This window comes from Chanodichthys erythropterus, chromosome 17, assembly GCF_024489055.1.
Source record: "Chanodichthys erythropterus isolate Z2021 chromosome 17, ASM2448905v1, whole genome shotgun sequence".
NCBI lineage: Eukaryota > Metazoa > Chordata > Actinopteri > Cypriniformes > Xenocyprididae > Chanodichthys > Chanodichthys erythropterus.
The window spans coordinates 6,575,287-6,590,979 of NC_090237.1; the positions used below are offsets into that span (position 1 = coordinate 6,575,287).

Here is a 15,693-nt window from a genome sequence, read left to right on the forward strand (position 1 = left end):
TTGCTGGGTAGCAGATAAACTGTAACTACTAGGTCTCACATCTTCTTGTTATTAGCCAGCTAATAACTACAACCACATCCACAATGATTGTAATTTAGACAAAAGATTAGCTGTCATAAAATCGTTATTGGTGTCAGTAAACCTCTATAATTGAACAGCTCGATTGTGGTCTTAGCCTTGATAACTTGCGCAAGTAGCCGTGATACACAACTATGCTGCACGATTAAGTTGTTTTTCGAAAAGAAAAGCTGCAATTTCAACATGTTCAAGCATCCAGAATTATAGCCATGTTAATAACGTTTGTAAGAAACCAAACCATTTGTAAATCCGTCAAGATTTCAGCGAGATAAGAGTATTTGTGTTCGTGCAGATCACTCACCTTACATCAGGTACCACAGAGCCCGCCAGAAAGCTTGCCTGTGACAAGATGGCCGCCGGGTATGACGTTAGAGACTCCGCCGTAAGACATCTAGCCTTTATTATGTATTTCTATGGTTAGCACCTCCTGCAGACAAACGCTTGTAACCTAAGTGTTGACTGTAATTTGATTTTACTTTATTTTTACTTTATTATTTTATTTAGTGTATTGTAAGTAAACTACTTAACCTGTAATTAATAAAACTATATTACTTATAACTATGAAGCTTGCCTGCCAAAAAAGTCTCTGATTTCTAAACTGAGCTGAACAGACCACAAAGAAGTCTTGTGAGACCTATTTTGTAAGTATGAGATTTTAACTACTTATAAATTAGGACAGATTCGACTTGCTTTACCTAACCTGAGAATAATTAAAATAAGGTAGAAGGTGTCAAAAATTTAAAACAATATAAAACAATATCTATGAACAAGGTTGGAGGAAACGATTGTCTAACCATGTTTAAATACGGCCTTTTCTGTCTGAACGTTTGACCCCAATGTTTGTACTCGAACACAGCCAGCACTGAGAATACTGAATGTCATTGAGTTAAACCCAGTTTCACAAAGCTAGTCTGTTCATCTCTGTGTCAGTGGGAAGAAATCTGTGTAATCCCAACAGAGACACACCTTACTGAGCCTGCTGGGAGCTTTGCAATTCAGGTTGCAACCCTAAAGGACATAATTGATGCTGCTGATTTTTTTGCTAAAACTATTTTTAAAAAACAAAAGGTCTTTTTTTAAAGATGATGTATAGATTTGTGTAAAGAATTCTTTGTTTCAACTGTGACTTTGTTATAATGTTGTTTCATGTTTTTGTTGATTTTGTTCATACTATTTCAACTCAGAGTGATTTGATGTATATATGAATGTCTTGTGTCGAGAGGGTTTGTACGGTTGCTGTTACTGGGAGGTCGAAGAAAACCTGTCAGTGGGCATGATGTTGCTTTTAATATTAAATTTAGAAATTATTATAATTCATGGAATGATTATTTAATAATTCTATGAATTAGATGCACATTCTGACATTTTTATTATTGATCATAACGTATAGGCCAGTTCAGTCATTTTAATCTTAATTCATAGTTTATTACTGTTATGACATTCCTTGAGCTAAAAATACAGACTTATGTATATTTTAGATAACTGTAGATTAATTCACATGCATTTCTTTGACATATTTTGTAATTTAATTTGTATTTCATTATTCAATTATCTAAATTGTCGAAATACATAGAATTACAGAAAATATTTAATTTAGTATTTTACATTAAATCATCAAAAATGATATCAGACATATTTTACATATTCAGCATAAATCAAATGTCAGCTGTGATAAAAGATTTTTTACCCCAGTAGAGGATCATTATCCCAGTAGTGGGCAAAATAAACTACTTTAATGATCTTTTTAAGTCTTGAACTAAACTATTGTAAACGTTTTAATAATTACAGTTCAATAATGTTCTGCAGTCGATCATATGTGGAAAATAAACTTTTTTGGTTGTTGTTTCTTCTTTCTCTGCTCATCTCTCTCTCTTGGGTAAGTGGGACACAGAACACACGCCCAGTTTTGTTTTCGCGCTGAAAACCAGGAAGTTTTTGGAATTCAAGAGAAAAGAAACTTATTTCTTCACTACAAGTGATTCAATCTGTAATAGATCCACACCGCTGTTCTTTAGGGCAAAGCTGTAAAGCAATTTGAGTTGTATTTCTGTCGAGGTAAGGACTTAATAAGATCCAAAGATTACGATTGATCGATTTGTCTGCTTTTAATCGCATGCAATTATGTATTTGTGCGCGTGTAGAGAGTGTTTACTCCTGTAACTTGTAACAGGCCTGGTTAAACAAAATTTTGCTTTGTACTTCACTGCTAAACGATTATTTTTGGATTTTGTTGTCTAATGAAAACGTTAGTACTTTTGAAACGGAATACTCGATTACATACTGAAGTGTACTACAAAACTTTACTTTTTACTCTTTACAATTTCGATGATTCTTTAAAAATACAAACCTATTTCTGTGGTGATCATGACTAAAGAGCATAGAGAGACTATTCTGGGTTAAATACAAGTTAAACTTCTATTGAAAGCATATGAACAGCATTAGCAGAGAACATTGATTTTTCCTCAGTTAAAAAATCTAAACATTGTTATTAACATTGTGATCAGGCTTCTCTCAAAATATTATTTTTTTCTTAATAGCCTACTTGGACTTTCAAATGTTGACAGTATTCATACTTCCACCTAAGTGAAAAATAGTACCTTTCATCAGGTAACTTTGCTTTTCTTGGCGAAACAGCTCTTATCTCAGAGACTGAGAATCTGTTCATCTTTGAACACTGCAAAGAAATGTCCGAGTCTGCAGTGAGTCAGTATGTAGATCAGTTCAGCTGTCCAGTCTGTTTGGATCCTCTGAAGGAGCCGGTGACGATTCCCTGTGGACACAGTTACTGTATGAGCTGTATTACTGACTGCTGGGGCCAGAAGGAGCAGGGGCCGCCGTACCGCTGTCCCCAATGCAGAGAGAGCTTCAGTCAGAGACCTCTACTGAAGAAGAACACTCTGATAGCTGAGATGATGGAGACGCTGCAGAAGACGTCCCTACAAACGGCTGCTGTGGAGTGTGATGTTTGCACTACAGAGAAGAACAGAGCTGTAAAGTCCTGTCTGCAGTGCTTGGCCTCCTTCTGTCAAACTCACCTGCAGCTTCACTATGAATCTCCTGCGTTTATGAAGCACAAACTAGTCCAAGCTTCCAGAAACATTCAGGAGAACATCTGCCTCAGTCATGGAAGACTTCTGGAGATTTACTGCCAGGATGATCATCAATGCATTTGTTGTTTGTGTGTGACTGACAATCATAAAAAACACAATGTAGTGTCTGTGGATTCAGAATGGACTAGTAAGAAGGTAATCAATGCTTTAAGGTACTTGTCTTTGTTTCTTGAGCTGATAATATTAGTAAAAATTCTTTAATATTTTTAAATTACTTAAATTACTTTTTTATGTTAACATCCTCAGAAAGAGTTGAAGGAGATAAAGTTGGCGTGTCAGAAGCTGATCCAGGAGCGAGAGAGAGGTCAGCGGGAACTCAGAGAAGCTGTGAAGTCTTTTAAAGTGAGTATCAGTATGAAGACGACGGGTCAAATCACAAATACAACAGATATATATATGTTTTAATGTTTTAAATAGGCAACATTTAAATCTTGACATTTTCATTTGACTGAAAGCACAATCACTTTGGATTTGAACAACATCTATGATAATGGAGATGGTCACATTAATGTATTATTTGAACTGTTGTTTCTGTCTGCATGATCAGATCTTTGTGTCTCTGACAGAGTTCAGCTCTAGAGACCATGGAGGACATTGAGAAGGTCTTCACTGAGCTCATCTGCTCTCTTGAGAAGAAACGCTCTGAGATTAAAGAGCAGATCAGAGCTCAGGAGAAGACTGAGATAGATCGAGCAGAGGAACTTCACAAACATCTGGATCAAGAGCTGACAGAACTCATAAAAAGACAAGCAGAGATTGAGAAACTTCTGATCACTGATGATCAGATCATTTTTCTGAAGGTAATGAAAGTCCTTTCATCAGTACACCACCATGTTTCTATACTTACTCTTTCACATTTTTAAATGGTCTCTTTCACGTAACATGCAGTGCTGTATTTGTCTCATTTCAGAGCTGTCAGTCTGTGTGTGTTTTACCTTCATTTGAAGACGTTCCCAGCTTCACTCAACACACTCATCTGTCTTTTAAAGACATTTCAATCTCAGCGTTTAAGGAGGTTTTGGAGGACGTCTGTCAACAGCAAACAGCCAGAATATCTCGAGAAGGTCTGAATGCTTCTTTTCCTTGAAATATATAATGTGTCATTCATACTATGTATGATTACTAGGGATGTAATGGTATTATCAATATTGTGGTATCGCGATAGCAAAATTGTCTCGATATCGTCGTAGTCACCCGACTGTATGTAAAGATAGCCTATGTCTTCCGGGCAAAAAGTGTAGGTTTTTTTTTTCAGCCCAGTGGAGCAGAACGGAGGGAAGTGGGAACTAGGGTTGGAACCGAGAACCGGTTCTTATCCAGAACGAAGTGCGAGGAGCATATCCTTTAAATGGATAGTTCACCCAAAAATGAAAATCTGATGTTTATCTGTTTACCCCCAGGGCATCCAAGATGTAGATGACTGTGTTTCTTCAGTAGAACACAAATGATGATTTTTAACTGCAACCGTTGCAGTCTGTCAGTTGTATAATGCATGTCAATGGGAACATAATCTATGAGTACAAACAACATGCACAGACATATCCAAATTAAACCCTGTGGCTCGTGACGACACATTGATGTCCTAAGACACGAAACGATCGGTTTGTGCGAGAAAACAAACAGTATTTATAAAATGTTTTTACCTCTAAAAAACCACTATGTCCAACTGCCCTGTGCATCCGGTTGGTGAGGTCTGAACGCGCTCTGACAACGGAAGTGATCTCTCGCACTCATTGAAGTAAAGCACGAGACATCACTTCCGTCATCAGAACGCGTTTTTGCACCTCACCAACCGGATGCTGAACGCAGATAGATATAAACAGCTTCACAAACCATCTTTTCAAACACACAGTATCATTATTTTTTATACAAATATTCCAGTTATCACAGAAGTATCCAAAAGTTTATTATTCAGATAAACGCTGTTGTCTACGTTACCGATCAAAACAGAATAAATCACCATTTGAAAATGCTTCAAATAGGCTAACTGATATATCGATTGCATTGTTACGCCACTAGGTGGCAGCAAATTACTGTTAAAACTGTATTACTGAATCATTCTTTCAGAAACAAGTGATGTGTTTATGAATCCAATTTGTGAATTTGTGGTGACACTTTACAATAAGTTTCATTTGTTAACACTAACATGAACTAACCATGAGCAATACATTTGTTACTGTATTTGTTAATCTTTGTTAATGTTAGTTAATAAAAATATAGCTGTTCATGTTAGTTTACAGTGCATTAAATAATGTTAACAATACAACTCCTGATTTTAATGATGTATTAGTAAATGTTGAAATTAACGTTAAAGATTAATGAATGCTGTAGAAATGCATTTCATTATTAGTTCATGTTAACTAATGAACCTTATTTGTAAAGTAATGGTGAATTTGTTGAGATTAGCAGTCTGTTAAACTTATTTTACAAGTATAATAAACACAAAAAGTTGAGTATTGTGCATTTTTTCCCTTACTACTATTTTTTTATTGGTGGTTTAATATTTTTTCCTTATTATGAAAACTGAAAACACTACACCGGAAGTTCCTGTTTCAATCTGACAAAGTCTTCATTTGACTTTTTTTTTTTTTTTTTTTTTAAATATCGCAATAATCGTATTATGGACTTTATATCGAGATATTATCGTATCGTGAGATTTTGATTTTGTTACATTCCTAATGATTACACCTAAATATTGACTTTACGATTGTGTTTCTTCTCTTGTTTTCAGTGTCAAATGTTCATGTTGCACAGACTCCAGAACCAAAGACTCCAAGTACATTTTGGCAATGTAAGTTGAGCTGTTTTTCACAAACACAAATAGGCCTACTGTACATATTAACTGATAAAGATCAGTCAAGTGAAATGTAAAGAATGTAATAATAATAAAGTTTATAATTCTGTTGGTGTGCATCCATCCTTCTCAGATTTCTGTCAACTGCAACTGGATCCAAACACTGCACACAAAAACATCATCTTGTCAGAAGAGAACAGAAAAGCAACACATTCAGATGAAGTTCAGCAATATCCTGATCACCCAGAGCGATTTGACGAGCGTCCCTACATCTTGTGTCGAGAGGGTTTGTACGGTCGCTGTTACTGGGAGGTCGAGTGCAGTGGGAAGGAATGGGCTATAGCTGTTTCTTACAAAGGAATTGGACATAAAGGAGACAGTGAAGACTGTAGACTTGGCTTCAACAAAATATCTTGGAGATTGTCACTTGCTCAACAGAATGTCCATTTCATACATGATAAAGCCAAAGTCTTGATCCCTGCTGTCCGCTCCTCTAGAATAGGAGTGTATCTGGATCACAGAGCAGGAACTCTGTCCTTCTACAGCGTCTCTGAAACAATGACTCTCCTTCACAGAGTCCAGACCACTTTCACTGAACCCTTATACCCTGCTTTTGGGTTTTTAGATGGTTCATCTGTCAGGATCATAGAGAAGAAGAGAGTTCAGACAGACCTGAAAAAATTAATTGAGTTTCAGATTCAATTACTAAACTTCTGAAACATATAGGCCATATAACATATATATTTAAATTAAAATGTCATTTGAAGTTTGGATGAGCAAAAGGCACAATATTTCTTAATGTTATGAAAATCATCATATTAGAGTGATTTCTGAAGGATCATGTGACACTGAAGACTGGAGTAATGATGCTGAAAATTCAGGTTTGAACACAGGAAAAAATTACATTTTAAAATATGTTAAAATAGAAAACAGTTATTTTAAATTGTAATAATATTTCACAATATTACTGTTTTTACTGTATTTTTTAATTAAATTAATGCAGCCTTGGTGAGCAGACAACTTCTTTTTAAAAAATTAAAAATCTTACAGATCCCAAACTTTTGAATGGTAGTGTACTTATAAACAATTTTTATAAATATCAGTTGTTTTAAAGCAGTTGAGATAAATGAAAACATTTGCATAGCAATTTGTATAGTACATTCACAATTGTCAGGCTGGCACAACTGCAAATATAGCTGTTTTATATGTATTGACAAGGAAATAACATTAAGACTGATAATGCAACATCCAGAGGAAATCAGTAGATCATTGTGGCAGAGTGAAAAGGTTTGCAGATCTCAAATACTGATAAAAACTGCTAATTTCAAGTATAGGTAGGTTGGTACACTTTCCATGTCAGGTGGTACAATGATATGTATTTACAAATATTTGGTTGTACCACCTGACAAAAAAAACTAAAAATTGATTAACACTTTGAAATGTTATGTCTGACTGCAATATAGTGTTGGCCCAAAACCGTCCCACATATGGTCTGTATGTAATCCACATTTGTATTTATTATTTATAAAGCACATTTCAATACAACCAAAGTTGTCCAAAGTACTGTACATTAGAAATTGGGAAAATACAAGACACAATTAATATAAACATACAAAACATAAAACACATACACACCTAGGGATCAATCACCCGATAAGTTAAAAGCCATATTAAATAGATGAGCTTTTAACAAAGATTTAAATTTAGAAATTGTCAAAGCAGATCTAATAGAAAGAGGCAGTGAGTTCCATAACTTCGGAGCAGCTACTGAGAAAGCCCGATCTCCTCTCAGTTTTAGTTTAGATCTGGGGACCGCTAAAAGAAGCTGGTCAGAAGATCTCAGGGGCCTGACAGAAGAGTAGCGGCTCACTACGGTCTCCAAATACTTTGGTGCCAGCCCATTCAAAGATTTAAAAACAAGTAATAAAAGTTTATATTCAATTCAAAAGTTTACCGGCAAACATTTAAGAGAAAATAAAATAGGAGTAATATGGTCATGCTTTCGGGTGCCTGTTAGCAATCTCGCTGCTGAATTTTGAACCATCTGTACACAGTAAAATCCCCAGAGTTAAATCAACTCTGCTCAGAGTACATATGGTCCCTATCTAAATAGTGTTAAAGTAACACTGAAGCAGAGTTAAAGTAAATGAGATAATTAAGCAATTAATAAGTTCTAACATAGTTCTTGTGTTTCTCTTTTCTTCTGTGATTCTGCTTGTTAACAGCAGGTGTTCATCATTAATGCACAATCATCACTTAATTAATTGCTTAATTATCTCATTAACTTTAACTCTGCTTCAGTGTTATTTTAACACTATTTAGAGAGGGACCATATGTACTCTGAGCAGAGTTGATTTAACTCTGGAGATTTTGCTGTGTAGGCGCGACAGGTCCTTCTGGCTAACTCCTATGTAAAGAGAATTACAATAGTCTAAACGTGAGAACACAAGAGCATGAATAACTAATTCTAAATCTCTAAAAGAAAGAAAAGGCTTCATCTTCACAACAAGTCTCAAGTTGAAAAAACAAGATTTGACCACAGAGTTAATTTGTTTATCAAATTTAAATTCTGGGTCAAATAGTACTCCTAAATTTTTTACCACTGGTTTACTATATTTAGCCAACGGTCCAAGAATAGAATTTGAGGTACTCTGTTTTCCATCTGAGCCAAAGAACATGATCTCAGTTTAATTTTCATTAAATTTCAGAAAATTCCAGTCCCTGATGTCCGTTAAACAATTCAAGAGAGGGGAAATATCAGAACCACCGTCTTTTTTAAGTGGCAGATAAATCTGTGTGTCATCAGCATACAAATGAAACGAGATACCGTGCTTCCTAAATATAGCTCCCAAAGGGAGCAAGTACAAAGAAAACAAAAGGGGGGCAAGAATGGACCCTTGTGGGACCCCGCACTTTAGTGGAGCCGAAGTTGACATACATTCACCCAACTTCACAGCAAAGCTCCTGTCGGCTAAATATGACTTAACCCATTTAAGAGCTATCCCACATATTCCAACATGGTTTTCTAACCAGGAAACCATAATATTGTGATCAACCGTATCGAATGCTGCGCTCAGGTCCAGTAACATTAAGATAGATGAGGCTCCAGTATCAGTGCTTAGTAGTATATCATTTTGAACCCTCAAAAGGGCTGATTCCGTACTGTGTTTTACCCTGAAACCTGATTGAAAGACTTCAAAAGCAGAATTTTTTTCTAAAAATGATTGTAGTTGAGTAAAGACTATTTTCTCCAAGACCTTAGAAAGAAAAGGCAGTTTTGAAATAGGTCTGAAATTGCCCAGGTCTGTGGGGTCCAAACCAATTCTCTTTAATACTGGCTGCACAATGGCATGTTTAAAGTTAGCTGGCACCACTCCTGTCATCAAGCAATTATTTATTAAATTTAAAATACTGGGACCCACTGCATTAAAAACTATTTTCAGGAACCACGCCGGGATACAGTCTTGGGGACAGGAAGAAGGTTTCATATGTTTGACAATCCCTGTCAAATCGGACATAGAAACTGGCTCAAACTGATGGAAAACAGTTGAGCATGAATGAAGACATTAGATCTGGTTGAGCATAATCTAACAGCTGAATGGATGATCTAATATTGGCAACTTTATCTATAAAAAACTTCCGGAACTTATCACATAATTGTGCAGAGACTTCAAGCCCAGCTGGCATTGGTGGATTTATTGCTGTATTTAGTGTATTAAATAAAACTCTTGGATTACCATGATTTTTCTTGATAAAATCAGAAAAGTACTTAGTCCTTTCGGCCTTAACTAATTTCTGATAGTCAAATAACAGCCCTTTAAAAGTTTCAAATGACACTTGAAGTTTATCTTGCTTCCATTTCCGCTCTGCCTGTCTACCTAGACGGCGTAAAGCCCGCGTCGACTCATTCAGCCAAGGTTCGGATTTCCTTTTAAAACATCTAGCCTGAAGAGGAGCAATCTGATCTAAAATATGAGTGCATGACAAAGTAAAGGAAGAGAGTAATTCATCCCCACCCATATTCATATGCAAGCACAAATTGTCCAAATTCAATCCCACCATTTCATTAAACATAGAACAAAATTCATCAGCCATATTAGAATTCAATTTTCGACATTTGGATGGTAACACACATGGAATTTCTTTAGTGTAAAGAAGGGAAATATTAAAAACAACAGCCTTATGATCAGAAAACCCATTGTCGACAATTTTGAGATCAGAAACAATCAGACCATACGAAAGAACAAGATCCAAAGTGTGACCATGTATGTGCGTTGGACTATTCACATATTGCACAAGATCATAAGAACCGATAAGATTAAAAAAGTCTCTTGACAATGTCTCGGCTGGGCAACAGACATGAATATTAAAATCCCCCACTATCAAAATTCTATCGTACTTCAACATTAGTCCACCAAGGAATTCAGTAAACTCTGCAATAAAGTTCTTGTTGGTTTTTGGTGGCCGATACACCACAACACACAGCACAGGAGTATTTATTTGCATCAGCAGTACCTCAAAGCTAGTAAATGTATTAGATTTCAAATGTTTGCAGGCAAAGTTCCTTGTAAAAACAGAGGCCAAGCCCCCACCGCGGCCAGAGGTATGAGGAGAACTAAAAAAGTGACAGTCAGGTGGCACCATCTCTGTAAAAGGGCTGAGATCATCCACCCTTAACCAAGTCTCCGTTATAAATAAACAATCCAAATGGTGCGTGGTAACAAAATCGTTTAAAATGAAAGTTTGTACCAGATCTGGGCCACACTATGTTGCTGTCTGTGAACTAAAACTTGTTTAAACACATTGTTCTTGACTCAAAAATATGTATTTCATCAGTTTTGAAAATATTTTTTAAAAATACCTTTTTTGAAGCTTTATTTGTCAATGACCCATATAACAAAACCTGTTGGAAAAACATTACAATAAATGTGTATTTTTGTTAGTGTATGTGTGTATCCACAGCTGAAAATATTCTAAAATCAATAGACAATGCAGCTGTAGTTTTGATGTTAAGTATTTACTTTGAATAAATGCATTACTAGAAAAAAATGCAGTGCTTTATTTTGTAGTAAAGTCGAACTGTTAGAGCGTGTTTAGATCACGGTGTTAACTGTTTTGAAAGCAGTTACATCACTTTGGAGAAATGTGTCAAATCGATTGAGAAAAACTGTAATACTTCTGAATCCAAGATGCACTTCATCATCAAGCCACAAAGTGTCAGGGCTAGTTTGGAAAATAATCAGCTGTTTACAGTGCGGTGTTGATGAAATAATTGTTTTACATCATTACACATGTATTATATGTGTTATGTTACATGTATTAAATCAAAGATTATAGACATAGAAAGGGACTTTGATTAAATGCAGATGATTTTTGTTGTTGTTGTTGTTGTTGTGTTGCTACCTGCCAGTAGGCTAGGACTTTCTTTCTTTACAAACAGTTTCTTTACAATTTGGATAACTGTGTTGACTTGATTTTGTTGTTGACAAAAAGCTGACAAATGGCAAAAAACTTTTAAAGACTCACATTTTTTAAAATGATCTTCATTTTCTGCCAGAACATAGCAATGTTTCTTTAAAAGATTATAATCAAGAAGCATCACATGTTAAAACAAGAAATGATTTCTGAAAGTTTTGATGCTAGACACTGTACAACAAAAATGAAATCATCAATGATTCAATCATTTCACGCACAGATTGCTGGAAGTGTGTTAGAAGCAGTAAAAACAAACACATTTTCTATGTTACACACCATTCATCTGATTATTGGTGTTGAGAGATACGTTCTCTCTCTCTCTCTCTCATCTGCTCGATGAAAACCAGGAAGTTTGTGGATTCAGAAGAAATGAAACCTATTTCCCTACACGAGCCTCTGCTTAAGGATCCATTCTCTTCTAGTTTGGTTAAAGCTGTAAAGGAGGGAATATTTGACTTGTTACTCTGTCAAAGCAGGTAAGAACATCATATAATCTAATTAAAGGTTTTATTTTTTTTCTTGCTTGCATTGAAAAATTAACATTCAATTATTACTGTATGTGTTTGATAATAATTATATGTTAATCTGGATGTATTATGTTTAGCCTTTTGGTTACAGGTGAAGCATTTAGCATTATTCTTTTTATACTAAAACATAAAACTGTAAGCATTTGCATTTACATGTGGGTTTATGTACTTTCTTTAATGATTTACTTCTGGCAGAGCAGTTCATATTTGAGGACAGATTATCTGCAAAGAAATGGCCGAGTCTGCAGTGAGTCAGTATGTGGATCAGTTCACCTGTCCAGTCTGTTTGGATCCTCTGAAGGAGCCGGTGACGATTCCCTGTGGACACAGTTACTGTATGAGCTGTATTACTGACTGCTGGGGCCAGAAGGAGCAGGGGCCGCCGTACCGCTGTCCCCAATGCAGAGAGAGCTTCAGTCAGAGACCTCTACTGAAGAAGAACACTCTGATAGCTGAGATGATGGAGACGCTGCAGAAGACGTCCCTACAAACGGCTGCTGTGGAGTGTGATGTTTGCACTACAGAGAAGAACAGAGCTGTAAAGTCCTGTCTGCAGTGCTTGGCCTCCTTCTGTCAAACTCACCTGCAGCTTCACTATGAATCTCCTGCGTTTATGAAGCACAAACTAGTCCAAGCTTCCAGAAACATTCAGGAGAACATCTGCCTCAGTCATGGGAGACTTCTGGAGATTTACTGTCAGGATGATCGTCAGTGCATTTGTAACTTGTGTATGATTGACAATCATAAAAACCACAACACAGTGTCTGTGGATTCAGAATGGACTAGTAAGAAGGTAATCAATGCTTTCAGGTAATTGTCTTTGTTTCTTGAGCTGATAATATTAGTAAAAAATCTTTAATATTTTTAAATTACTTACTTAAATTACTTTTTTATGTTAACATCCTCAGAAAGAGTTAAAGGAGATGAAGGTGGCGTGTCAGAAGCTGATCCAGGAGCGAGAGAGAGGTCAGCGGGAACTCAGAGAAGCTGTGAAGTCTTTTAAAGTGAGTATCAGTATGAAGACGACGGGTCAAATCACAAATATAACAGATATATATATGTCTTAATGTTTTAAATAGACAACATTTAAATCTCGCCATTTTCATTAGACTGAAAGCATAAACACTTTGGGTTTGAACAACATCTATGATAATGGAAATGGTCACATTAATGTATTATTTGAACTGTTGTTCCTGTCTGCATGATCAGATCTCTGTGTCTCTGACAGAGTTCAGCTCTAGAGACCATGGAGGACATTGAGAAGGTCTTCACTGAGCTCATCTGCTCTCTTGAGAAGAAACGCTCTGAGATTAAAGAGCAGATCAGAGCTCAGGAGAAGACTGAGATAGATCGAGCAGAGGAACTTCACAAACTTCTGGATCAAGAGCTGACAGAACTCAGAAAAAGACAAGCAGAGATTGACAAACTTCTGATTACTGATGATCAGATCCAGTGTCTGAAGGTAATATGTGTGTGTGAACCTTTCACATGACAAAATATCACTAAAGATACAGGCTCTTATTGAATGGAAGAAGTGTCTCATGCTTCAAAAACTATGTCTGAATTATTATTCTCATTTCAGAGCTGTCAGTCTGTGTGTGTTTTACCTTCATTTGAAGACGTTCCCAGCTTCACTCAACACACTCATCTGTCTTTTAAAGACATTTCAATCTCAGCGTTTAAGGAGGTTTTGGAGGACGCCTGTCAACAGCAAACAGCCAGAATATCTCCAGAAGGTCTGAATCTTTTAATATATTGTTGTATTGCCATTCATACTCTGTTGGATTAAACCAACAAATTAACCATACACTTGTTTTGTATTTTCTCTTCAGTGTCAAATGTCTCTGTTACAAAATCTTCAGAACCAAAGACCCAAAATGATTTTTTGCAGTGTAAGTTGAACTGTGGTTTCTTCAAGGCAAACACTCATTAACTGATAAGTATCAGTGGATATGATCTGTTACAATGTGATCATTTTGAAACCATAATTTACTTTGTTCAATAATTTAGTTTTTTGTTCTTTCCTCCTCCTCAGATTTCTGTGAACTTCACTTGGATCCAAACACTGCAAACCATAAACTCAAACTGACTGAAGACAACAGAAAAGTATCATATTCTAATAAAGTTCAGCAATATCCTGATCACCCAGAGAGATTTGATGAGTTTCCCTACATCTTGTGTCAAGAGGGTTTGTACGGTCGCTGTTACTGGGAGGTCGAGTGCAGTGGGGACGATTGGGTTATAGCAGTTTGTTACAAAGGAATTGGACGTAAAGAAAGAAATGATGACTCTGCACTTGGATTCAATAAATTATCCTGGATATTTGAAAATTTTCTTCAAAATTTTAGTTTCACACATGATAAATCCCAAGTCTCAGTCCCTGCTGTCTGCTCCTCTAGAATAGGAGTGTATCTGGATCACAGAGCAGGAACTCTGTCCTTCTACAGCGTCTCTGACACAATGACTCTCCTTCACAGAGTCCAGACCACTTTCACTGAACCCTTATACCCTGCTTTTTTTACTGGACAAGGTTCATCTGTCAGGATCATGGAGCAAAAGAAAGTTCAGACAGACCAGAATGAAATATAATTGATCAAGTATCAGATTCAGTTGCTGAACTCCTTAAATGTTTATATATTTAAATTAAAATGTAATTTGTAGTTTGGATTATCAAAAGGAATTACATTTCCTAATATAAAACACCAAGTCATTCTCAAGTTGGATATAGTAAATAAATTTACAGTTCATTATCAGATGTTGCAAAATCAGATTTTTTTTGATTTTGTGTATTCTGCAATCTTTGCATCTGACAAAAGGTTTCGGTAACACTTTAGAATACTGATCCTTCATTAATGAAGGATCAGTATTCTAAGGTTTAGCTCATAATAATTCATGTTTGAATCCATGATGCAGTTTATCATCAAGGGTAATTTGGGTAGTTTGGAATATAATCAGCTGTGGAACAAACTGTTTACAGCACCGTTGATCAAATGTTTTATGTGTCACATCATGTAGCATGTTATGTATTAAATGCAGCCGCTATTTTGTTCTTTTGTGTTGCTGTTGTTAATTTGACAAAATAAAGACAATTTAATGAAATTGGGGTATTTTGTGTTAATAACATTACAGTGATCTTCTGATTCATTTCAGTGGAAAAATTAATTTTAGGAAACATTGTCTTAAGAATCTGTGATTCTAATACTATTATGACATTACTTTATAATTTAGAGAACTGTAGTGTCATTCAGATATATTTCTTTGATTTAATTTGTCTGTCATTATTCAATTAATTAAATTGTCAAAATACATAGATTTACCTAGAATATCTAATTTAGTATTTTACATTAAATAATCAAAAATGATATCAGACATATTTTACATATTCTGCAGAAATTTAATGTCAACTGTGATAAGTTGTTTAGCAAGAGCTTTTTACTCCAAGTAGAGGGTTAGTGGGCAAGATAAATATGAAAGTAAGAAATTGTAAATGTGATAAAAAGCAAAACACACCTGATTCACATTCTTTGTTTATCATTTTCTAGAAGTATAGAGGTAAAACTTTGCTGTATTTTTGTGTAGTTTATTAAGAGAAGGTACACCACCGTTTTACTCTGACGAAAATGACTTGAATGCACCTAAAGTCATAAACATGAACTTCCCTGGGGGACTTGAACTCACCAACTGAACACACGCCCATTTTTTTTTACTT

At 35.7% G+C, this 15,693-nt stretch overlaps 2 protein-coding genes across 3 annotated transcripts; both read left to right on the top strand.

Annotated features, from left to right (window-relative positions):
• The first annotated feature begins 2,020 nt into the window (after positions 1-2,020).
• On the top strand, positions 2,021-8,006 carry LOC137004871 (E3 ubiquitin/ISG15 ligase TRIM25-like). 2 transcript variants are annotated; one of them, XM_067365536.1, is made up of 7 exons: positions 2,021-2,133; positions 2,713-3,323; positions 3,435-3,530; positions 3,755-3,988; positions 4,099-4,252; positions 5,920-5,979; positions 6,116-8,006. In XM_067365536.1, the coding sequence occupies exons 2-7, from the start codon at positions 2,763-2,765 to the stop codon at positions 6,697-6,699; spliced, it is 1,689 nt and encodes a 562-aa protein (XP_067221637.1). In that variant the 5' UTR covers positions 2,021-2,133; positions 2,713-2,762; the 3' UTR covers positions 6,700-8,006. The 2 variants fall into 2 exon arrangements, with proteins under 2 accessions (XP_067221637.1, XP_067221636.1); XM_067365535.1 differs by having other exon boundaries at positions 2,033-2,133; positions 2,616-3,323.
• A 3,815-nt stretch (positions 8,007-11,821) lies between these two features.
• LOC137005228 (E3 ubiquitin/ISG15 ligase TRIM25-like) lies at positions 11,822-14,573 on the top strand. The gene is made up of 7 exons (XM_067366045.1): positions 11,822-11,933; positions 12,180-12,777; positions 12,893-12,988; positions 13,213-13,446; positions 13,567-13,720; positions 13,817-13,876; positions 14,020-14,573. The coding sequence occupies exons 2-7, from the start codon at positions 12,217-12,219 to the stop codon at positions 14,571-14,573; spliced, it is 1,659 nt and encodes a 552-aa protein (XP_067222146.1). The 5' UTR covers positions 11,822-11,933; positions 12,180-12,216.
• The last annotated feature ends 1,120 nt before the right edge of the window (positions 14,574-15,693 follow it).